Consider the following 23,930-nt stretch of genomic DNA (forward strand, 5'->3'; position numbering starts at 1 on the left):
GTTCTGAGAAGTAGACTACATTATTTTAGTGTTATGAACGTTATATTTATATATTATTTATTTATTTAATCTTTATTGCACAAAAGAAAACCTTATAGTACAAAAGGCGTACTTAATGCCATGAGGCATTCTCTACCAGTCAAGCTTTAGGCAAAGCAGAGAGATTGTGGGCGGTGCTACTTAAAAACAACAACAAATTTAATACAATAACATACCATACATAAATATACATACCATCATCGATGACAAGACCTACAAGTTGGCTACAGCACTGAACAACCTCTTACCTAAAGCTAGCCTGGCTGGAACAAAAACTCGTAAGCTTTAGGCGATAGATAAACAATACGCGCGTAAACTAGGATTCTCTCTAGGTATTTTAAGAAAAACGGGACCTCAATATAAAATTTATTTTCAAGACTAGTATGTGTTATATCTAATGGAGCTGTCACTTATAAAACCTGTTGAAGTTTCAAAACAAATATTAGTTGTTATTAAGAGCTCATTAAGGAGAAGGATCGATGGGGGTGATTTATACGTTTTTAATTGCTGCTGCACTGCGGAGCCGTCTTCACTGAATAAAGATTAACGACGCATGCACTTCAGCCACCGACTGAATACCTTAAATTAGAACTCCCCTCCGTAATGCTCGGATTAGACGACTTAGTTTTCCCTGTGTCAAGTAAGTCAAGTTTAGGCAAACATTCGTGAATTAATATAACTGCTACAAAACTGCTACTAAATAAAAGTAGGTAATAAATTTGACTTCTAACAACACATCCAATGGAAACATAAATCCTTTCAAGCTCAAGTACTTAAGCTATATAAGTAAAAACTTAAACCGTAAGTTAAGTCTTACTAAAATTGAAATAGCTATAGGTAAGGTGGATCTTAGCCGCAAGTAGGGTTTGCAGGATCCAAAATATATGGGAATATCCGTGTATCTGGATCCAGATCCGGATAATTTCATACATTTCGGATCCGGGTTGCAAACCCTAGCCGCAAACAAATATATAAACGCTGATAGAAAAAGTAGCAGTAAGGTGAATATAAAACATTTTAAGTCTTTGAGTTGTCCAATAAACATATACAGTCAAATTAAAATTCTCCTTTTTGGCTTATAATCTAATGACCAAAAAACAGATAATTACCTAGAAATAAATAAGTGATTAACACAGTCACATTTAACCTGCGGTACAAACTATTAATATTGTACGTTCCTCTTTACGTACAAATTTCACCTTGATCAAATCATTTAGGCCGATGCCTAAGATTACTGGTATTAGGTTACAGAGCGGACCCCAGGCTACCCAAGTGGGCCGTGGCAAAACGCCGGGGCCGCCTGATAAGCGCCTCTAGCTACTTAGTATTTCTTGGGGTGACATAAATATTATGCTCTAGAAAGTCTAGAAGAACTCTATTGTACCATAAATATAAAATAGTATAATGCATTTATTACATTTAATGTTTAATTAAAGGAGACCTTGTACAAGTCAACACTTATCACTGTAAGCAACCGTATTTATAAAAATCATAGGTTTTATAGAGAAGATTAGTGTTGCTAAACACGCAAAGGTCGCTAAAAAATGAATCGATTTTACATTTATGACACAACTCGCTCACAAGTCGTGCCCAAAGTCAGACAGTAATAGGTTGAATGAGGGACCTATTATTTAGTATCTGTAAATTAATTAGATTCATAAACCAGACATTGCTTTTTTTGTTTCTGTGACCGACTTAAAAAAAGGAGGATATCCTCAATTGGGGTTACTGTGTTTTCCCTTATTTTCTTCTTTAAAATCTAGATACACCAACATACATTTTACTATAATAAACTAAAAATAAAACGTCCACGTTCTTTTTCTGATTGACTGCTCTTTTCCTATTTTATTAATAGTAGATTCAAAAGTGCAAAAACAACTGCTTTTCTAGTTTCAAGTCCTAAGTAAGCTGTCGAATATATAACAAGCGGTAAATAACACAATTAAAACGTCATAAAATATACGGTGGGGCGTCTTCGGACTAATAACGAGATAATACGTGGTTCAGGACGGCTCGGCAGGTGCGCCTGCGGCTGCTAGGGCTGCCACTGCACGGCATGCTGCTCAATCACCTAGCGGTTACTCGCGACTTTACCGAACTCGTTAAACTCATTTCCATACTAACTTCCTACGCCTTATGAACCCCAACGGCGGATAAAAGTATCCCGTGTATTATTCCAGGTTAAACTATTTTTGTACCTAACAAATTCAATTTTGACGTCTTACCCAAGGGCCGAATTTATAAAGTCGTGTTTTCAGCGCCGGATGGACGCAATAATTTATTCGAAAACACATTATATTTTATAACTTTACATTTTACTTAATACTTACGCATGCATATTGATATTCATGCTTACCGCAACTCCTTAAATCGATAGTGTCGACCTGCAAATAATATTTTTTATGAGGTGTCCAAGTACAAATGAACAACACAATGGGCTCCTAACAGTCTAATTTGGACAATATATATTTACTGTCCTGAAAGAAACGTTATGGACTGCTCGACTATATAGTTTTTTGTATTTAATGTTTCTTAAACGAAAATATTATAATTTGTTCTGAAGCTCACGACACACGAAAACACTCCAAGGTAAACTAACAAAAACCATTTTAACGTCAATTATTTGAGCTTTGCCAGCCCTGACGCCTGATACCTATCTCACACCTTAATCACTCCCTCCAACAATTCGTAGTGATATTTACTAAACACACTTCAAAACGGACCGTCAATGAGTGTAATTAACTATTTTCGGGCCCAAACACCTCACTTGTCAGGGGTGGGTATCAAATTGTTTATCGGTTTATAAATATTATACGTACACGGTAGAAGGTTATGGTAATTTAATTAAATAAGTTAAATAAAAAACGGTTTAATAATATAATAATATACACGTGATGTTTTTATAAACTTGAGCAGGTTACCGCTAGGTTTACCTACTATTTGCATTTTAGCATTACTATAATAATATTTTTGCTTCTTTGTTTTATTATATAGATAGAGTATAATGGACATCGATTTCTCCATAACGATTTGATATTTTTTGATGTTTCAATGATTTATAAGAATGATTATCATGGAGTAATGGGCGAAATGTGCTCAAACAAAGATTAGTTCAGACTGAAATTTATTTGTTTAAGATGAGTAGGTTCAGAAAACTAAGTTTTTAACTTTTTTGGACCACAATACGGCTGCCATAAATTTTATTATATTAATTAATTAGCAATCTTAAGGCCTTTCTCGAGGAATTGTATCGATGTGAATCCTGGGTTTTTGACTTTCGTTCGATAGAAAGAAAATCACGAACATGGGTCTAAAATGCAGTTAAAAAATTTGTAACATATTATGCACAAAACCTAAAAATATAATAATTGCTTCTAAAAATTGGCAATATCATGTTTACTTTTTGGAGGAACGTGTCGTTACATTTTTTATTTATTTAAAGGTACAAAGAATTAAAATAAAAACATGATACCTATCATATCTATGCTATCCGCGCTGCCGGGCACGCACTTCCATCTCGCTCAGTTAGTTTATAGATTTAACACAAACTCGCCCTAGTAAAATAACTACCGCCAAACGTATTTAAGGCTAACAAATTCATTTTACTTTCGTTGATAACACGATGAGAAAACCTGCCAGCTACACTGGCATAAATAATTTACACCAAAAAGTTTAGTCCCTTCTCGGTAACGTTTCACTCGACGCTGCTCCATAAAGCTCGAGGACGGTCAAGAGGCAAACACTCCGCTCAAACATATTTAAAAGCCTTAATTACCCTCTGAGGCAACAAAGCCCTCAGTTTGTAAAATCATGTCGGTCCATCTTCATCTGTTATAATAAAGCGGCACTTCTCCGACAATTACCGCGAGGACAACCGGCGTGGCACCTCGCTCGCAAACAAACCCTCTTCGAGCGGAGCACCCCGAGTATCACCCGGAAAAACGCGCTCCCACGTCGGTCGAACTTGAGCTGTAGGCTCGAGTAGGTCACTTAATTTATACCGTGATGATTGACTTACTCTTAAGTGCCTTCATTTCACACGTTCGGAATATGCTACTTCACTGATGTCTATTGATATTTAAGAGCTGACGAAAAGCGTTTTACGCGACATTGGGTGCGACAATGCGTCGAGATAACGATTCCAATCCGAAGGCGAATATTATGGACATTAGGATTAAGAGCTCTTTTAGAAATAGGTTGACGTTCTACTGGACATAAGGGGTGTACCGAAAAAAAACTGTAAACTTCAAATGAAAAAATTGATGTGATTGAGAACAAACTAAGGTTTTTATTATAACTACGATAAAAAGCTACTTACTTTGAATTTACATCATTGACGGTTTTTTAATCATATTTTTTTCTGTAGGAGTGATAGGCAGCTTTTTACGGACCCGTTTTTCATCTTTGCTTACATCAGCCCATCACCTGCTGGAATTGTTAATGGTTTTTGGCGGTTTCGTTATTTTCTTTTAATAAACTCTTGATTTGAACCCAATAATAATTGAGAGAACAAGTGTTCTTACTCTGCTCTTCGTCAATTACCAAATGAGATTTTTGTACGAAGGAAATTGTATGATTTTCGACTAGGTCTACAATTAAATAACGCAATTTTTTGGTTACTTTAGCTATCCTAACCATCGTACGAAGAACTGAACTGACTTTCGTCGTAGTTCTACTTAAGCCACATATGTACCCCAGTTTTTACGATAAATATGACAGGCATACTTCGTTTTCGCATACTCAATTAGAAATCTTGATGACGGGCCAACGGTCGTCTCTTGTTCCTAGAGGTCTGCCGCTTCGAGACAACATGCTAAATTTGTTATTTATTATCAAAGGCACGAAACCCCGAGGTAATTTTAAGTTTCGAAATGAAGCGCATATAGAATGTTACAAATTTTCGTGCTATTTGGAAAATACCAATTTTCAGTGATACAGTGATCTCTTCTATTTAACGGTGTAACTTCGCACAACGTACAACGTGATGGGCACAGATATTTGTTTCTGAGTCATGGATATTTTCTATGTATTATAAATATCCATATATTACATACTTATATCGTTGTCTAGGTACCCACAACACAGGCCTTATTGAGCTTACTGTAGGACTCACAAGGAAAGGTACCCAACAGTCCGGTTCCGAATTTATTTATAATTATATATGTTACAGAGTAGTCTAAAGTAACGGACACGTATTTTTTTTAGCTGCCCAAACTCAGCCTATAGGGAGAAATTGTCCTCCAAACTATCAAAAAATGACTAAATCTTCTAACTCCTATAGAAAGTGATGCTCAAGCAACTTGCTAGTTAATGGCTTGTTTGAGTACATGTTTGAGAGCAGGAAAAAATAATGAGCACGTGTTTTGTTATATCTGCTTAAACTCAAGTTTTTCAAAAAAAAAAAAAACACCCGTCTTTATGTGTATCTTTAGCGATAAGATATTATAAAACTTCGAATGTCGATTTTGGAAAAAAATTGTTTCAGCCGATGTAACAAAACACGTGCTCATTATTTTTTCCTGCTGTCAAACATATACTTAAACCAGCCATTAACTAGCAAGTTGCTTGAGCATCACTTTCTAAGGGAGTTAGAAGATTTAGTAAATTTTTAGTACTTTGGAGGACAATTTCAGTAAATTTTTAGTACTTTGGAGGACAATAAGGACAAAGGTTGAATTTAGGCAGCTAAAAAAAATACGTGTCTGTTATTTTAGACTACTCTATAAGATATATAAATATAAATCTTATCGGAACCGGACAGTTGGGTACCTTTCCTTGTCAGTCAATTTGTGTGATAATGTCCAATAATATTTATTTATTTAATTAGATAACTCACTTTAATATTATTTATTTATTATTTTAAATTACAAATTGCACATTGCACCTTACAGCTAATGCAACATAAAACATTAATATAATACCTAATATTAGGTACAAAATACAGATTTGCAGATTACAGAAACAAAATAGAAAGTAGAGATATATGTTTCTAAGTTATACAATTAAAATTAACTATAATAGCAGTTTATGTGACTGCTACATAATAAAAGGCATTAAAATACACGAGTGTGGGCTTAAGAAACGAACGAAGTGAGTTTCTTAAAAGAACCACACTAGCTAGTACAGTTACATACACTATTTTATCTACACACATATTATAAATTTTCTATAATATATTCACTAACCCAAATTACAGCCAACGTTGGAGCATCGTTGCTGTCTTGGCGGAACTCGCGGATATGTGGCGGCGCGGCGTCTCCGAAATATTTTTATCACTCATTTTAGACGAAAATTTTGTTACGTTACGTTAGTTAGTTACGTTAAAAACAACAAAATAAATTCATTTTTTTATACTTAAAACTAATTACCTAAAAGATAAACTGTACGTCAAATGGCGATAAATGAAAACTTTTTTCACGTATGTCATGCAACCGTAGTTTTTTTTTAATTCAGAGACAAACTAGAGTCGGGGGCCTATTTCCGTATCATTCGATACAAACTAACATGCGAGACTTATCAAAATTGTATGCAATTGACATTTGATTTCGAACATAAAGGCATCTCGACTGATATTAGAATAGAAGTCAATTTGAATGTTTTAACCATATCGATTTTGATGTAGTTATGAAGCAATAACAACATTCTCACAGATAAGAAATTTGTTGTAACCAAACAGTTTATCGTAATGTTGGCCATTATTTACGGATTTTGAAGGCATCATAGAGGGTTTATGCTATGTGTGTAGATAAGTTAAATAAATTAAAACGAATAGGTATAATGAAGTAACACTAAAGCTTATGTATTAATTACTGAAGTTCCCCAGGTATGACCCCTGCGTAACGGTGCTCATAAGGCTGGGTACATTCCCAATATATTACCTAACACAATGCAATATAATGAAATCAAATATACATAATATAATTTCCAGTACCATCTAGTAGGGTTCTAATCAGACATGTATGTGATTCTGTACAGATCAAATATTGGTATATTTTAGACTTTTATTTTCTCTTGGGATTATTTTCTGTATCGATATATCATTATGATGTCACAGATCGATAGATGCAAACATGTTAGTGTCAGCCGATTTAAGCGTTCAGCTAGGACAACTAGTAAGGGAAACAATTATACGAAGATAAATTTATCTTTTCCGGGACCAACGAATTTAATGGAGGCGGACACTGGACGGTCCCCAAGGCGCGCCATAGGCGGCGTGCCCGTTAGCCGGTCGTCACCGTCACCCGGCGCGCCGTGACCGGTGTAACAACCAACGCCGACACTTCCGCTCCTCACCGACATAATTACAAACGGAAAATTCAACTACCCACACCATATAAGACTACGTAGACGAATTTCGTCGAAGCAAGTGATAATGCGAGAGAGCGTCAGGATGCCCGGCACGTCCCAGTCTATTTGGCCTCCGCCCGATATTGTGCACACAAAGTAACGATTACTCATACCGGCCGAACTTTATTTATGACAGGAAGAAATTGCGATTGTATTCTTTTAATGGTCATAACTTCCCAATATGACACGGCGCCTGGCGGCCTGTTTGCGTTAGGCATTTGTTTATTTAAACTTTAAAAACCTAGTTCCTAATGTATGTATAAAAAAAAAATACATTTCGCAGTGTCCAAGTAAAGTCCTGAATAAGCTATTTGCCACTTATCTGACGAATAAAGTCATCGTTGGCGTTACACATTCTTCAAATAAGCTTAACTGGTAGATAAAGTGCTATGATTTGCAGAAAGTTTTATCTGGCAGTTAATTTATTTGTATAGCTATCCAATACTTTACTTGGACATTGTGAAATAGGCCCTTAGAATTTAATGGATCACGTGATCAACTTGTACACGACACAATATTCGTCAGTATATGTACAGTCAGCTGCAGAGAAAAGGTACCCCCCTGCATAGAACTTTTGTATGCAGGGGGGGTACTTTTTCTCTGCAGCTGACCGTACCTAATTGTTACGTCGTCGCACAAATCGAGTGATTAAATTGTATTTTGTTATTATTTGTGTTTTCTAGTTTCATTGTATTTATATATGTTTTGTAGTTATCAGTGCCTTGGTAATACTGAAATGCAGTGTAACTAATTTTAATAATAAAATAATATATGAAACTTATGGAATTAAAGATTACGTCCCTTCATTGAATATTTACTTAACACGGATCGCCTACCTCGTAGGTCATATCATAACTCATTCGCAATAATGGCCATCTATTTACTAAACTAATACCTACGTAGCACAATCGCTCATTTTACTTATTCTCGTTTTCTACTCGTGCTAATAACAAATAAAAAAGAAAACTAAGCTCTAGGGATGTACATCGGGGGCGTGGTATTTTAAACCTAATAAACCTTGCTGTCTTCATAAAGCGTAGTCTGAGGACGGTAGTCTACGCTAACTGAACTGGGTGTGTAGCCAACGTTCCAATAGTTAATGCTCGTAGCTGGTGTCCTCACGTGCCCTCAATGTGCCCGGGGGTTCACCTCGAAGATCGTCAGCCAAACTTCGGGCGCATGAGCGCCGAGCTAACTAATAGGAGTCGAAGTGATCGCCATGGTCGAAATCGGCCGGAAGGATCGTCATCATCATCATCATCAGTTAATGCTCCGTAGCGAACGAAACGCAACTGTCACTGTGGCACTAATATAGAAGAGTGATAGAGATGACTCCTCTACGCTACGGAGCGTTAACGTGACAGAACCCTGAATGGATACTACATTTTTGTACTACCATCATTATCACTTTAACCGCTCTATTTTCAGCTTCACAAAGAGCGGGGCTTAAAAAGCCTTTGCTTTCGTTAAAAGCTTAAAGTGCGAGTGATATAAACAGACCATTCAGGACCGTTAGGTAAGAATAAGACTATTTGTCAATCTCGCCCCCGCGGGAAATCGGGTCAGGTCAGCCCGCTTCCCTCGTTGTCAACGCTGAGTAAGCACGTACGATATACGAAACATCAAACAGATGATAAAACTATGAACAGTAATTCATTACATCATTCATTTCAACGTTGCTTACGTCTGTGGCTTTATATACAGGTTGTTTATTTAGTCACCTGCAATAATTTACAGGCTGAATTTATAGGTCATACTGAGCAACTTTTACTATGGGACTAACCCCGAAATCACGAAGAAAAATTGTCTGTTTCATACATTTTGGCTATCTGACCTTGACATTTTCTATGGGAGAGTCAATTTTGACCTATAAATTCAGCCCGTAAATTATTACAGGTGACTAAATAAACACCCTGTATTTAAAACAAATAATAATAAAACCTATAACTATGTATATGTAAAAGTTGCTGAAAAGACTATTTATACTCGTACGAGTATGTCGTTCCATGCTTACTCATGAAACCCATTACTATGCTATTTTCAATTACAGCTTTTGAGCGTAGGTACCTCCTTTGGTAATTACGGTTACTACAATGCATTACACTTTAGAGCCTATAAATGAGCCAATGGATCTAGTCCAGCCCCAAGACAGCCGCGTTGAAGTCAAAAAATAAAAGTCCATAAGCAGTGCCGCCATAGCGAACTATCCTCGTAATTATTTAACGCAATGTCGTCGGCGAAGGGCTACCAAAGCAATTGGCAAGATTTCTGCATAAACTAAATTACCGCGTAATTACCTAGGTACATTGCTATCCAACCAGCTTGGTAACGTAACTATCCATTATGAGGTCGCCGAAGGGTGATGCGTCATCAGCCGCGATTCGTAACGATAGGTACTCGCCGTTGCGTTCAAAGGCTCGCGTTCCTGTGTGGCCAACGGCGGCGCGTTCCGGACATGATGTCATCGGAGCGCTCGCGACTTGTCCTAACACTGTGCCACTGCCGCACCACAGTTAATCGAGGATACGTGTATAGACAACGATTTACAGCACAAAATGCCAGTCCTCCCGTGTATTACCGATCTATAGAACAATAAAGGGTACGCGCGGACGCATGCCAATGAGCGGTATCGTATTCAGGTAGCGCTTGCGCGCCATTAGTAACCCGGACCGGGCCTGGAGTAATTGACCGACAAGCTAATTTCATTCTAGGCGCATTGGACGCTTCCTCTTTCCTTTTTCCTATCGGTCAGCCGCGCACGAGACTCATGCTTCGCCACGATCGTGACGTGCTGATGTCATTCATTTTTTTTTTTCTTGGTTATGATTTTGGAAACATGAATAGCCCCTGTCCGTAGAGAAGACATACCTAATATTAATAAATCAAACTCAAAAAGAACATTGTGCGCGTTTTACTAGGTCAAAATTAGATGCGTGTTCATTTTGTCTGGAACTAGATAGTGCCTAACTCTGTAATCTTACTGGTTGTTATGTTACGCCGTCGACTATCAATTAGTAGTTCAGGTTGTGTATCGATCTGACCGCCATTGTTGTTAACTAGTGGTCGGCTGTTACTGATGACAACACGAACTGTTTTGGCAGAGATAGTGTCTGACACTCTACACCATGTTTTGTTGAGGCCCTGATAACCTTAAGACATAAACAACGTTTAACATTGTTTACTGTAAACCGCAGATATTCTAACAAAAGTGTTACCTACGTCAATCCGTATTCGCAGGTTGGCTGTCATCATGTAGTTCTACATTTTGTTGTTCATGTCCATCATAACGTCTATGAGTAGTTCAAAGTAAAATTAAACGCTTTTTACTTAAAGATTTACCTTTAAAACAATTGGAATATAAAAAAAGTCTAATCGGTACTTTCGATTCTGAACAAAATGATTTTCTGGTTTTAGGAGAAGTTTGTGTAGTCTGTGCGGAAAGAGAAGAGTCGTGAAATGTATTGGGCCCAATACATTCCGCCTCTTTCCGAACAGATTCTAGTTTGATAAGTTTCTTATTCGAGGAGGCTGGTAGCCCACAGCCAGACATAGCTTGATGATGAGTATATTATTTTTCTTTCCAGTAAGCTCGTAAATGTTCACCTTATTGTAGCAAAAATAGTACGGGAAGTTCTTCATTGTCAAAACTCAAATTAAAAAAATTCAAACCATTATTGTTGTGTTTTAGCGGACGGGAAGTTATAACTGTATTATTTTTTACTTTTTAAGAACATATATCCACTAAGACAAACGCAAACCGCCAATTAATATAGCCTCAGGCTGCGTCTACACGACCTGGTCAGCATCATTTCAAGGTATAGGATAAAGTCGTGTCGTATAAGTGCGAATATTGCTTAATAAAATCAAAGATCAATTAATTTATATAGTTTTTTAAGGATCTCATGCGTGCACATACAGCTTATATTGCACAATTATATTGAATGAACGAATATTGAATTTTACTGAATGGCGGAATAAGTTATGCCTTTAACTTTTCTTAAATAATTAAAGAGGGAAATTGATTTTGACGTTTTTGATGCGAAGGTTCGATTTGAGTGCTGGTTGATGCTTAAAATATGATTATTTTACCTTATTTCCTGGCATGTTTGGAGAAAAGCACTATATATACCTCGGCAGGAACAGCAATTCGTGGGTTCGTCTTCTTTGTCGAAACTCATCCACGAACTGCCTTTTCCCGGCCTCTGCAATAATGTACTGTAATGACTACTTTACAGCCACTAGTGTAACCAGCTGCTGATCGAGACCCCTCTCGACCCCCTTATTTATATTAATAAATAAGATGATAGGAAAAGTATGTATTCTGCTGGTTGCCTTGCATTGCCTACAAGTTATGGTTGCTGTTACTAGTATCAGAATTACCAGTTATTGTCACCAGTCCGAGTAATTGTTACATTTATAGATCAGGGGGGCGATTTATGAATTTCGAGCGCTCGATTTCATCACTCAAAAATCTGTAGAAAACGGCAAAATTATATTTTTGAAGTAGGAGCGATAGAAATTGGGAATCCAGTAGAATTTACCAGTTTTTTTCTATTCTATTAGTAGAATTTAAATGCCTAGTAGTGGAGATATTATTAAAGGGAGAACACGAAATCAAGCGATCGAAAGTTACAAATCGGCCCCCAGTTCTATGATTGCCATTTTTGCTATTGATTTCATGTTAGACATCATAATTACTCATATTTCCAATAATACATTAGTAAATTGATTTATATCAAAAGGAAACTAATCTGCCGTTTCATTATTGTGGAGTTATCTAAATTAATTAATAAGTAAAGTAAGTAAAGAGTTATATAAATGGTATTTTAAACGTTTGTGGCAAGTTTAGTAAAGTAAAAATAAATCTAATAGGTAGATTGATATTTTTGACACCTGATAGGTATTAAGTGAAATTATAATTTATTAGAGTTAACAGAGAGGTCAAGCGTCCATTTTAGTCCGAGTCGACATTTCTATAAATATTTAAACAAATCGTACTCTCCATCCCTAAATAAGATATTTTAGTGTTGGACAGCCAGTATCTTAAAATGGATGAAGTCGGTCACTTACTCTGAGGCAGCAGCAGACATAACGGCAACTTAAGCTTACTTCATAACGATTATTTTCTAACTTTAAAATAGCTGCGCAAGTAGGCTTACTTTAAAATTTTCCATTAATTTATATGAAACTGAAATGTTGTAAAATTAAAAAAAAAGTGTTTATGTTTAATTCATTTAAATGTTTTAATCAATCACCACAGACAGCTGATGAAACAAGTTGCACAATTCACTTTAGGTCGTGTTGTGAAACAATGCCTCCAGGGGCATAAAATTCAATGTTCACAGAGATATTAATAATATGTCAGCAATAAAATGAGACGTGACCCGAGATAGCAGAGGAATCGTGGTCGCGACACTTAATTTTCACTAGTTTATTCGTTCCACATTAATCGACTTGTGAGGTCCCGTATCGGCGCCGGCGCCGCTCCCGCGCCGCGTCCCGGGCTGCGCTCCGCCCGGCCTGCCGACTGACGCTTGATAAATAACATCTCTTGACATCTTCCCAGATGAACTCTGTCTGTCCCTGGTCACCGTAAACAAATATATTTAAACTGCAGAACATTAATTGATAAGTAATTGTTTCCAATATCGCACACGAAGAACATATGTTTACTTGCGTACATCGTAAATTCTATTTATGGTGCAGCTCCCCGACAATATGTTCTTAAATCTTAAATACACTTTGGATCTTACTAATCATCTTAACAGACAGACCGCCCTTAGCTCTTCAAATTGTGAAAAACAAGAACTTATCATAATTACGTCTCCTGGTAGTGTTGTCTCCTGATGTTGATTGTTATTCACTTATTTCTCTTTTAACGTTTAAACATAACTTTATCAAAACAAAGAGAGCGTATTTATATAAAAGGTGGAAAGCGTCACTACAGTTTTAGATTTACTGCTGAACCTTACAGCCTCCTTATCAAATACTTTTTATGTTTTATTGTGGAAACGTAATGTACTAGGACAATTTTAATGAAATATATATAATGGTTATATTATTGATATTTTTCGAAGCATAACCTGTAACGACTATATTATATTATTTAAGATTCTTATCTTAAAGCTAGATATTGCTCAGACCGATACATGGTATTTACGATTTAATTTTCTGCGAGCTAATAACCTAATGTAACTAATGCTAGGTCAGATCATCACTAATGACAATACGAATCGGTTACACGAATAGGTAGGTTAAAATATTATCGAAAATACCACATATTAACCGGGACATGCTTCGCCTTCAGGTGATTATGGCTCGGAAGGACACATATCTAACTGTCGGCAATGCGCTAGACGTGAAGAAGGAAATAAAGTGCAAGAAGCAAGTGTGGCGCAGCCGGGCCGTAGCTCGTTATAAATATGATCGAATTAATAAAGTCTGATATGATAGATCGCTTTTATCTTTAATCCGGATAACAATAGGCGGCTAATGCAATGGGAACTTTTAGCTTTTCTTCCTGTAACTTTGAGAATATAAATGTAATCAAATAAGCGTTTTTTGGCCTTTGTGAATGAGAAACAAAGACTCAATATTGGATAAAGGTATGTGCAGTTATTTCATTGTTTACGGAGTTAAAGGAGATTTAATTGTTGATAAAACTAGTCAGTTTTTGAAGTGGTTGATCGATCCCCCGACTCGCGCCACCTTTGCGGGTCACGTTTCTCAGTCAGATTACGCTGCCAATAACAAAGGTGCAGCTGCTTTACAGCCAGTAAACACGTACAAAGACAGATTGTTACTTGAATTAATTAACTGTGCGGACGACATACATGCCCACTATTACGTTATCAGCGCTCGGACGTCGGTCGGGTCAACTAACAATTTGAACAGAAAAATAATTTGCCACAGATAATGACGACAATTTATGTCTTGTTTTTTTCATTTTGTTGCCTTTATATTCATGCTTTGTTCTTTTATAGTCAATTTGACCAAGTGTATTATTGACTTAAAAGCAAAAACTTATTACCTATTCTATATTACATTTTATCAAATCAACCCGACCTAAATTTTTAACCTAACAAAATACCATTTCAATTGATGTAATCCGGCGCGGCACATACATTTAGCTTTGCCTGCCTAACTTGCATTTACCTCATATTAATCTACGATATTTGTAGGACCGGATATAATGTTTGAAGTGAACTCGTTATTTGCAACTTATAATTTAAGAACTTATTGATCGTGATTGTCTGCTGTACTAGAACGTTAATCCCTTCAGTTGGCATCTCAGCGTAAAGAAGGCGCGTCGTCGGAAACACCATGCTACGTTGCTCCACCTAAACTTCAGCCTACACACCCTTCTCGCGCGTTAACTCTACTACCTTCCCACAAACTAGTCATCTAAATTATTTCCATACTCGGCTTATAATGTTTTGGGTTTTATTTAAGTTTTAGGCGGAAACATGGGGCTCCCCCGTAGTTGTTCTATAAGGTTTTTATGCATGGGGCTGACCAATTAGTCGCCCGCTAGCATGTTCAGGTGGCGGGTATCGCTTGCGCGACGCGTGTGGTTGGCCGTAATGGCGCTTTGCCCGCTCATAATGTGTTTTTGGCGTGCCGCGCCCCCGACCGCCCTATCTACCCACCAATATTTAGGGCCTGTATCGTACCTTTTAAAACTTCGTCCAAAACCCCGAGATTGGTCGTTGCGTGCGCCCTTTCCTATATTACGAGGCAAAATAATTAGCTTTATCTCATATCATTTTTACGAACATAGTAATTTACTTGTAGCATGAAAGGCGATGTTTGCTGGTTTATTTTTCCATGTTTGCATAACATGTTTCATAACACAACCGTGTATACATTTCGTTTTTTTTTTTAACAATACGTTCTAATGCCATTTACATAAACTATCTAAGTACGTTTTACAGGCTTAATTGATATATTTGTCTCTGAAAACGTTTCATAGTTAAATAACATACGGCCGTACGGGTCTGATGTCCACATTATCTCAATTTGTCTGTCCGCGATAGTGCGGGAAGGAACGAGTTCTGCCAGTAACACGATCTTCCCTCATATGACACTGTCCCATGTCACTTTTAACACAAAACCTGTCGACGTGTCAACTTTTTTCCGAAGTTCTAGTCCATAGATTAATTTGTTGATCAACCTACTGGCGTGTAAAGAAAACGGTGTACATCTATTACCTCTCAAAATATCGCACCGTGTAACTCTATACCGGCGACGGTGTCATTGGTTAAATCGAAGTGTAGTAACATTATATCCCGAAGCCTTTAACCTGCGTCACTCCCCCGGCGGCATGATCACTCATATTTAAACCTAAGTATAAAATTACAGTTTTAGTTATTTGTCCCATAAGAGCCTGCCTCTTAATTTTCAAAAGGTTGCTATTTTATTGTTTTAGCTGCACCTATGTATGTAGTTATGTACCGATTAATTCAATTACCGTTCCTTGTATAGATACCTATTAGAGACCATATTAACAAATAAACCTGGTAGAATCTTACAACTAAATCAGTGAATTAATACTCATAATTTAAGTTTACTTAATTATCGGGGTTTATAAGTGTTCTGGAGTCCTGTCTGTAAAAACCCGAATGTTCGTGACGTGTACCTACATTTTAACGATACCAAGAACAAACTCCGCTTTTTTACAAACGGAACTTAAGCGGATTTGCGTTTTTATGAAATGGCTTGGCTGAAGCGTTTCATGACGATTATATCAACCCGCTTCCTCCCCTCTCGTGATTAAAATCATAAAAAAATTCATTTAAACGTCCAAATTAACCGCGGATGCAATAGGTTTAATATCAACAACTTTAGGTACCAGCAATATTTTTGTGTTTATCTCATTTTTATGAGTTTAAGTAGGAAGCATGAGGTGGTGGGTTAGATAGGGATTTAATTGAAGGAGGAGTGAGGGTGAGAAGGGGAAGCCGCAACGGCCGGGGCGCTGCGCCGCGCCGGGGGAAGCAAAATAATAAAAAAATGCACGCTTTGCGGCGGTATCCCCCGCGAGCGCGGATGCTGTGAAAGTGGCACGCCGTGGATAAATGAAGGTTTTTTGTTTGTGGAATACGCCTAAGCTTGGCGTCGCTCCACTTTCGTATTGTCACTTCAATTCTATGGATGTTAGTTCATTCATGGGGCCCGCTCCAACGCGAACGTCATTAAATTTATGTCGCCTTAAAGCGGTGTTTTACGGTCAGATAATCATTTAACGTGAACTAACGTTCTATTGAGCTACTCTTTCATAACGCCGCAGGAGTTTATGTACTCGAAGTTACTTCCTAATGAAGATATGTGTATAGGTTATCACGTTGCAAAATGAGAAAAACGTTATTCATTTATGTTTATTTATAAGGATTTTATTCGATCAGGGTGAGGATTATTATTAAGTCAACAAGCTTAACTATGGATAGTTTATCCGCGGCCGCAGAAGGCACGGATCGGAGCCTTGGGAGACGGGCATAAGACTCAAAACGGAACGCGGAGTGCAACGATAAGGGGCGATGCCCGTCACTTATACGATTTAAGTGACAGTTTTATTAATTTCCCATACAACTCATCCCCAGATTCCACCCTACTCTATTTCCGACTGTTGCATTGGCGGCATATGGAGCCGGCAGAACGTTTGCACTCAACAACAAAATGTTATAAAATTTGAAACAATGTGTGGCTATGATAAACTCGAGTTTGCAAAATTCTGTTTAGTACATATAAGGCTGTGCCTTTTTATAGATACCTACACATAGGTATTTAGGTAGTATCGTAACTATTATGGCATGTTATTTGAGTATTAAATGCACATTTCAACTTTGAACTTAAAGATATCTGACTACTCGTAATTAAACTGAATTCAGGGTTGGATTACTGTTTTAATTGTTTCTTTATGCCGTTGGGCATAACGAAAAAATAGTACATTTCGATGCTAGTGCAGGAAGAATGACATTTCCGCACGTGTATCGAACGACGTTTTTCAATACAGGTGCGAAAAAATAAGAAATCAACAAATTTTTTTATGCATGTTGTAGAAGATAGAAACAATTGTAAATGAAAAAAAAAAATACTATTATTACCTGAGTATCGTTATTTATGATTATTTGTGTGTCGTATATTTAAATTGTATAACAACAATATCGAAAGTTGCCTTTGGAAACTTAAAACATTTGCAGTAAGAAAAAACGCCTCTTCTTTGACAGGCGTTTCGGCAGCTATTCCGTTCCATTCAGACAACTTATTAAGAACGGTTTTTCAATATTAAATATTAAAAAATAAACGTGTTATAATGATGAAGAGGTAATTAATAAAATATGAAATACATACATATGTACATTTTTATTATTCTTACATTAACAGCGGGTTTTTATGTTCATTACGACTTTCAAAGGAAACTAATATTAACACTCATCAATAAGTATAGCATGAATTGGAACAAGTGTAATTTTTAAAAAATAATGGAAAAGTAAAAAGCACTAGTTCGCGAAAACCAACTATCCGCACGCTAAACTGCTACGTAAAGTAGCATTTTTTTATTATTATTTTACGTATCACAAAAAACTTTAATGGCGTTAACATAATTATATTCCGCAAAACTGAGCACAGTTTGTTGGCGGATAAAGCGCTCGTTAGAACTTATGTAGTAGCTTTCCTGAAATCACCTTATAATAGAATTAAATTATGTAGTGTTGACCATTTTGTATTGACTTAACGATAATATTTTAATTAATTAATGATGCTTACTGAAGCCGGCTGGCGATACGAGAATTGCATTGTAATAAAGATAGGGCTATTCAAATAAGGGCGCACGGTCCAACAAATGCGTGCTACTAGCTGTGTCTAAGATAAGCTGGGCTTAGCGCTGGCGCAGCAGTCGATGGCTTATCGCGATTTCAATTATTATGCTAGTGCTCTCATTGGGCAGCGCCGAGGGTCCCGCCCGTCGGTCTCGTTACTAACTGTTATCTTAAATCTCGCCCAAATCAGACTCCGCCATTTATGCATGATTGTTCCCATAAAAAATTTAAGTACCTCGACCGGGGTGAAAATTTGCGCGCCTGTCTTCTTATCGAAGATTGGTGATGCTCATAATTCCATTACGGCGTAATCAGATTAAAATTTAATCCTTATGCATTATTCTTTTTTTTAACAGATACGGAATGGACCTAAACGGAGCCAGAAGAAAAAATGCTACACGAGAAACGACGAGCACTCTCAAGGCTTGGTTAAATGAGCACAAGAAGAACCCGTACCCGACGAAGGGCGAGAAGATCATGCTCGCCATCATCACCAAGATGACGCTCACACAAGTTTCCACGTGGTTCGCCAACGCACGCCGTCGCCTCAAAAAGGAGAACAAAATGACGTGGGAGCCGCGGAACAGGGTCGACGACGATGACAATAATAATGATGACGATGACCACAAGAGCAATGACGGCAAGGATGTATTAGGTATGTATTATAATCGTACCTGAATCAGACCCACGTTATGTCCCAATTGCTCGGCGAAATGTGGGCGATAAAAAAAATGTACCCTTAATTATAATATAAGAATTGAAAACAATGTTATAAATTTTGTTGTAGATGGGAAGGATTCTGGAACTGGTTCAAGTGAAGACGGCGACCGGCCACAGCAAAGGTTGGATATGCTAGGACAGAGGACGGAGTCGGAGTGGTCAGAGTCGCGCGCCGACAGCGGGCCCGAATCGCCGGAGCCGTACGAGCGGCCGCTGCACCCGGCCTACCAGCACCTGCCCTCACGGGCGCCCCCCGGTAGCACGCCCGCCTCCGCCAAGCCACGGATATGGTCGCTGGCGGACATGGCGAGTAAAGACGGCGATGCTCCTCCGCCGCCGCCGTCCGCCTCGGCCTTCTACCAGTCGGCGGCGGCGGCGGCGGCGGCCGCGCGGCTCGCGCACCCGTACGGGCGGGCCGATCTGTATCGCGGGCTGTACCCACCCGCGACGCCGGCCGATGTGGCGCTGCTCGAGTACTCGCGGTCGCTGGCGCTGGCGGCACCGGCGCCCGCGCCGCCCGCGCCCTCGCCCTCCTCGTCGTCCACGTCGTCGCTGGCCGAGCCGCCGCCGCCGCGCGCCTGACCGCCGGCCCCCCGCCCGCCGCTGGCGCACCGACAATAACCACGACCCGCCGTCGCCGCCGTGCCGCCGGTCGCCACGCAACCACGCGAGGGCCTTCTCACCTGTAAATAAATCTATAGATTAATGTTATAAATATGTATACATACATTATACATGATAATAATAAATGTGCACCGGTAGAGAAGCTTAATAATGTGATAGTGGAGCGGAGGGGCCACCGGCCGCTCCGCGCGCGCCGCGCCGGGCCGACTGACCGACAATATTAGGTGCTAACCAGTTGGACCTTGCAACAAACACGTTGATGTATTTATATTCGGAGGTGGTTAAACAAAGTGATCTATAATTCAAGAATAGGTATTAACATGTGTTACGTTTTTTTAGATAAAATAACACAGTTTAAACTTTTATTTGAACCTATGTAGAGTGTAATTTATTATTTTCAAATTTCTCCCATATATTTTAGTACCTAGAGGCGTATTTAGAAACGTTTAAAATATAACAATAATGTACGTATGCAACATGCGCATCGCAGGTATGTATTTGCATATAAGGGGTGCGCACTGATATATAAATCATATTGATATTAATTTCACGTTTCTAAATAAGCTTCTTAATTACGTCCACTTAACGTCTATTGTTTAATAGTGTTTTATATAAATCTAACATCGCATTTTAACTATTTATTTTTTACGAGGTCAGTAGCCTTAACCTTTTATATTAAGTTTAAATAACTACCAGTACCAGATTTGTTGAGAATTTTCGAAATCTGAGTAATTCATTTCTAGTCAGAAGACTATGATCGTCTATGTTAAACATAAATGAAATTTCATTATTGATGACGTTTCATTTGTCGTTAGAGTGTCGTAAATATTTTAACATACTGTAGGTACATACATATTTAGTAAAGAGTTTAGACATTAGGAGGAGGAGCGCGGCTCGGGGCCACACGGTCGCCGCACGGCACGACCTGAGCAGCCCCGAGGTCCGCCGACCGTAGCCACGCGCAGCTCGCCGCGGCCGCCGCCTCGCGCTACTCCTGCACAAGTATTCCGTTCGAAAATACTAACTAGAATTGGTCTCTCCGAAGTAACTGGAATTTACATACGTCTAAGATGGCCTTGTATTATTGTATGAAAGTTGATCGATGGATGGATAGTTGTGTTCTCGTTTTATTTCCTTAACACTGTAAAATATTTTAAAAGTAGAGACTGAAAGTCCAAAATTGAGTCTATAGTTTTGTACATACTATCCCTGTTGTAAGTATATATTGTAATAATAATGCGAATATTTAAGAGAGGTAAACGCAATAAATTTTCTGTATTAGAGGTCTCTTTGATGTAAATAACATTTCCTGCAGATGACACTGTGAACCCTGAGAGTTAGTTGTACATAAACAACGAAATAGTTCTCTAAGCTGAGATGGATAGATTCGGATCCGAATGGGACTCATTAAATAGATGATTCAGTCAGTTGAACGTTATCCTGTGTTTATTTACACATACGTATATGCCTTAAAATGATGTTGTCAACACCGATAAATAGAAGTTGTCTTGAATTCGTCATAGAAATAAAATCTTATACCTACACGTCCACTTTGGAGTAGGTATCCAGTAGTTATTGAAAATGACTAGTGATGTGCCCCCTGTGTAAAAAGAATGTGAAGAAAATGACGTGTAATTGGCTACTTGACAGTTTTTTGTAAATAATGTCAATCGATCTTAATTTTCCTGAGGATAAAATGTCTTTATAGTACTCATGGCATTTAAGCAACACAAAGGTCAGAAACGAGAGTAAAAATCTGACGCTAGCACTCGATATTGCGTTTATGTATATAGTTGTCATAACGTTTATTTTTCAATAAAATGTAAGGAATCCAATGATACCATTTTCTTTACTCTTGTTGAAATAAAAAAATTTTTTTTAGACTTAGCAGCCTTGAAATTTTTTATAAGAACAATACGTCTTTTAAAATTCCACTCTTTTATAATGGATGGCTCATTTTCTATCCATTTAGCTTAATTTTATTATAATATTCAACATGTGTCAAGTACCCAATTGCTAACACATAAATTTAATGACTAGACGCAGCAATTAGTCCGCAGACGTATATTTTCTTAATCGAGTCCGTTACCTATATGGCATGTCAGTAATATTAGTAGGTACCTACTCCTCAGGATTCAGTGCATTAGTTCCATGTGTTACTTGTTTATTAAGCTGGCATAGGTACGTTCTAGAGCAGGTAAATAAATCTGTCTGAAACTTGATTGTAAAACATCGAAAACTAATTGTTGTTATTGTTGTTTAAGTGAGCTCCCATTTCTATGTTTTAGTTTTAAATGCAATATTAGTTTTCGAGTAAGGCTATATAAACTGTGTTTTGTTAGCTTAAATCTCATTAAAAACCTACCCCAGAAAGGTGTGTGAATAGATGCAATAAAATTTAATACAGAAATATTATAATTGCTTTTTATTAGTCTCTTTTGCTAGGAAATACATATGACCTTCATATCGCAAAGGATGGTGATGCAGTATTGTTTGCTCAATTACAAAAGCCATGTGAGTGGCGGGCATAGTGATGGGTCGTAAGTAATATTCTAGTTACCAGTATCTTTCCATTTGGAAATTTAACCAGTAAGTTTTTCCAATGTTACCGGTAAAGCTATGTATCAAAAAGTAGTAAGATGCGAAATCAATTATTTTTATGAGACTTGATGATTATTTTGTTATTTCATTGAGTGAAATATGTTAATTAAGGATGTACCGACAGTCGGGGAAGCTAATTATTCGACGCACTGTTATAATTTTTAGGTTTTTTTGGTTGAAATTGATTCACCCAGTTGTGATAATTATGAATTTCAAACAATTTGGCATATCAGTATCGAGTTGTCATTACAAAAAATTGTATGCAGCGGGAACAAAAAATCCCAATTATCTCTAAAACCGAAAATTAACCTTAATATCACCGCAGATATAATTAGAAAAATAGATATTATTTTATGTGATTTTTATTATGCCTTATATATATGTCACGGGTGCGGAATTTAAAAAAAAATCGTTAATCGTTTCTATTGAATAGACATAGATACCGAAGTTATCGTTTTTCAGGTTTTTTTATTTAAATGCGAACCTATGAGTTTCAAACGATTTAGTAGGAATAATGTCAAGTTCAGACCGCAAAAGTATCTAACCTTACGAGTGGACCGGAACAATTGTAGCAGATAATACGTGTACAAGATTATTAAAACATTCTGATGAATCTTTTGCAAACATAAAATTAAGACATTACAATCATGAAGGAAGCTCACGTTAAGAATAAAATAATTGTTTTGATCTACACTAAAATTTTACAAATCAAATTGACCCTATCGACGAGTTTCCGCTAGAAGACGTGATACAATTTGGCATTCGGAAGTTTTAGATTTAATTGGTTTTATTTTTGTGTCGAATTATTTTTCTTAAATGAAAGCTTGCTTTCATTGAACAATTAAATATACCTATAGAAGTAGTTCGAGATTAATTTCAATATATAGCAACTGAAACTGATCGACTACCGAGGAGTGTTTGCACTGTTTTGTTCAGAATTATTTACAAGGGGTAACTTTGGGTATATTTTTTTGAATCACATAAAGGTGATCAAGATTTGATTTCATTTTACTCATACATGCATTGTGCCATTTATATCGAAAAGCTATAGATCGTTTGTTTAGCATAAGAATTATAAGAAAGAAGGAAAGCGATCTTGACGTGTCTTTTTATTGAAAAACGCTTTTGAAAAATAAGTGACAGCAAATATGTAATAATTATAAATCATTTATTTACAATTATTTATATTCTTTTGCTTTCTTAAGTAATATAAACTATAAGCGTTTTTCAATAAAATGACAAGTCAACATTGTTTACCTTTTTTCTAATGCTAAAAAGAAACTATAGATAGTGATTATTATTTTTAATTGGTCGGACATAGAAAAAAATTCGCGGATCACTCCTCAATATTCTCGAAGCTGTGTGTAAACATCGCATAACGAATTCTTTATATTTTTTGGCATGCTAAGTATTTTCGTCAAGTGATTGGATAAAAAAAAGACGTTTTTCGTTTTTTACATATTTGTACATATTTTTTTTTAACATTATTAGGTATATTTTAATTTTAGTTTTTTCCTAGGCGTTTTAATTATAATTATATTAATGTAGCAGATGAATATTTCCAGTAACATTGGAAAAATACTCGGTAATATTGGGAATATTACTTGGAAGAATAGTAATTTACTTCACATAACTGGGAAATATTCGCCTTTGAGATATTTCCGGTAACTAACCATCTTTCGGTTGGCACTAGAAGGATGCACTTTACTCGGTCAGATTTGGATAATGAAGGCACAATTTGATTGGTCAACAGTAATCTGTAAGAATCCATTGGAATCG

General features: G+C 37.2%; 1 protein-coding gene across 2 annotated transcripts in view; it reads left to right on the forward strand.

Moving 5' to 3' along the window:
* LOC133531214 (homeobox protein caupolican) overlaps nt 1–21,968 on the forward strand; it is a 58,505-nt gene extending 36,537 nt beyond the window's left edge. For both annotated transcript variants that reach the window (XM_061869434.1, XM_061869389.1), the window contains exons 4-5: nt 18,563–18,861; nt 18,994–21,968. In XM_061869434.1, coding sequence (XP_061725418.1) covers nt 18,563–18,861; nt 18,994–19,508 — 814 coding nt within the window. In that variant the 3' untranslated portion in view covers nt 19,509–21,968. The remainder of the gene's footprint in view (nt 1–18,562; nt 18,862–18,993) is intronic.
* The last annotated feature ends 1,962 nt before the right edge of the window (nt 21,969–23,930 follow it).

The sequence above is a fragment of the Cydia pomonella genome, chromosome 1 (assembly GCF_033807575.1).
Source record: "Cydia pomonella isolate Wapato2018A chromosome 1, ilCydPomo1, whole genome shotgun sequence".
In the NCBI taxonomy this organism is placed as follows: Eukaryota; Metazoa; Arthropoda; class Insecta; order Lepidoptera; family Tortricidae; genus Cydia; species Cydia pomonella.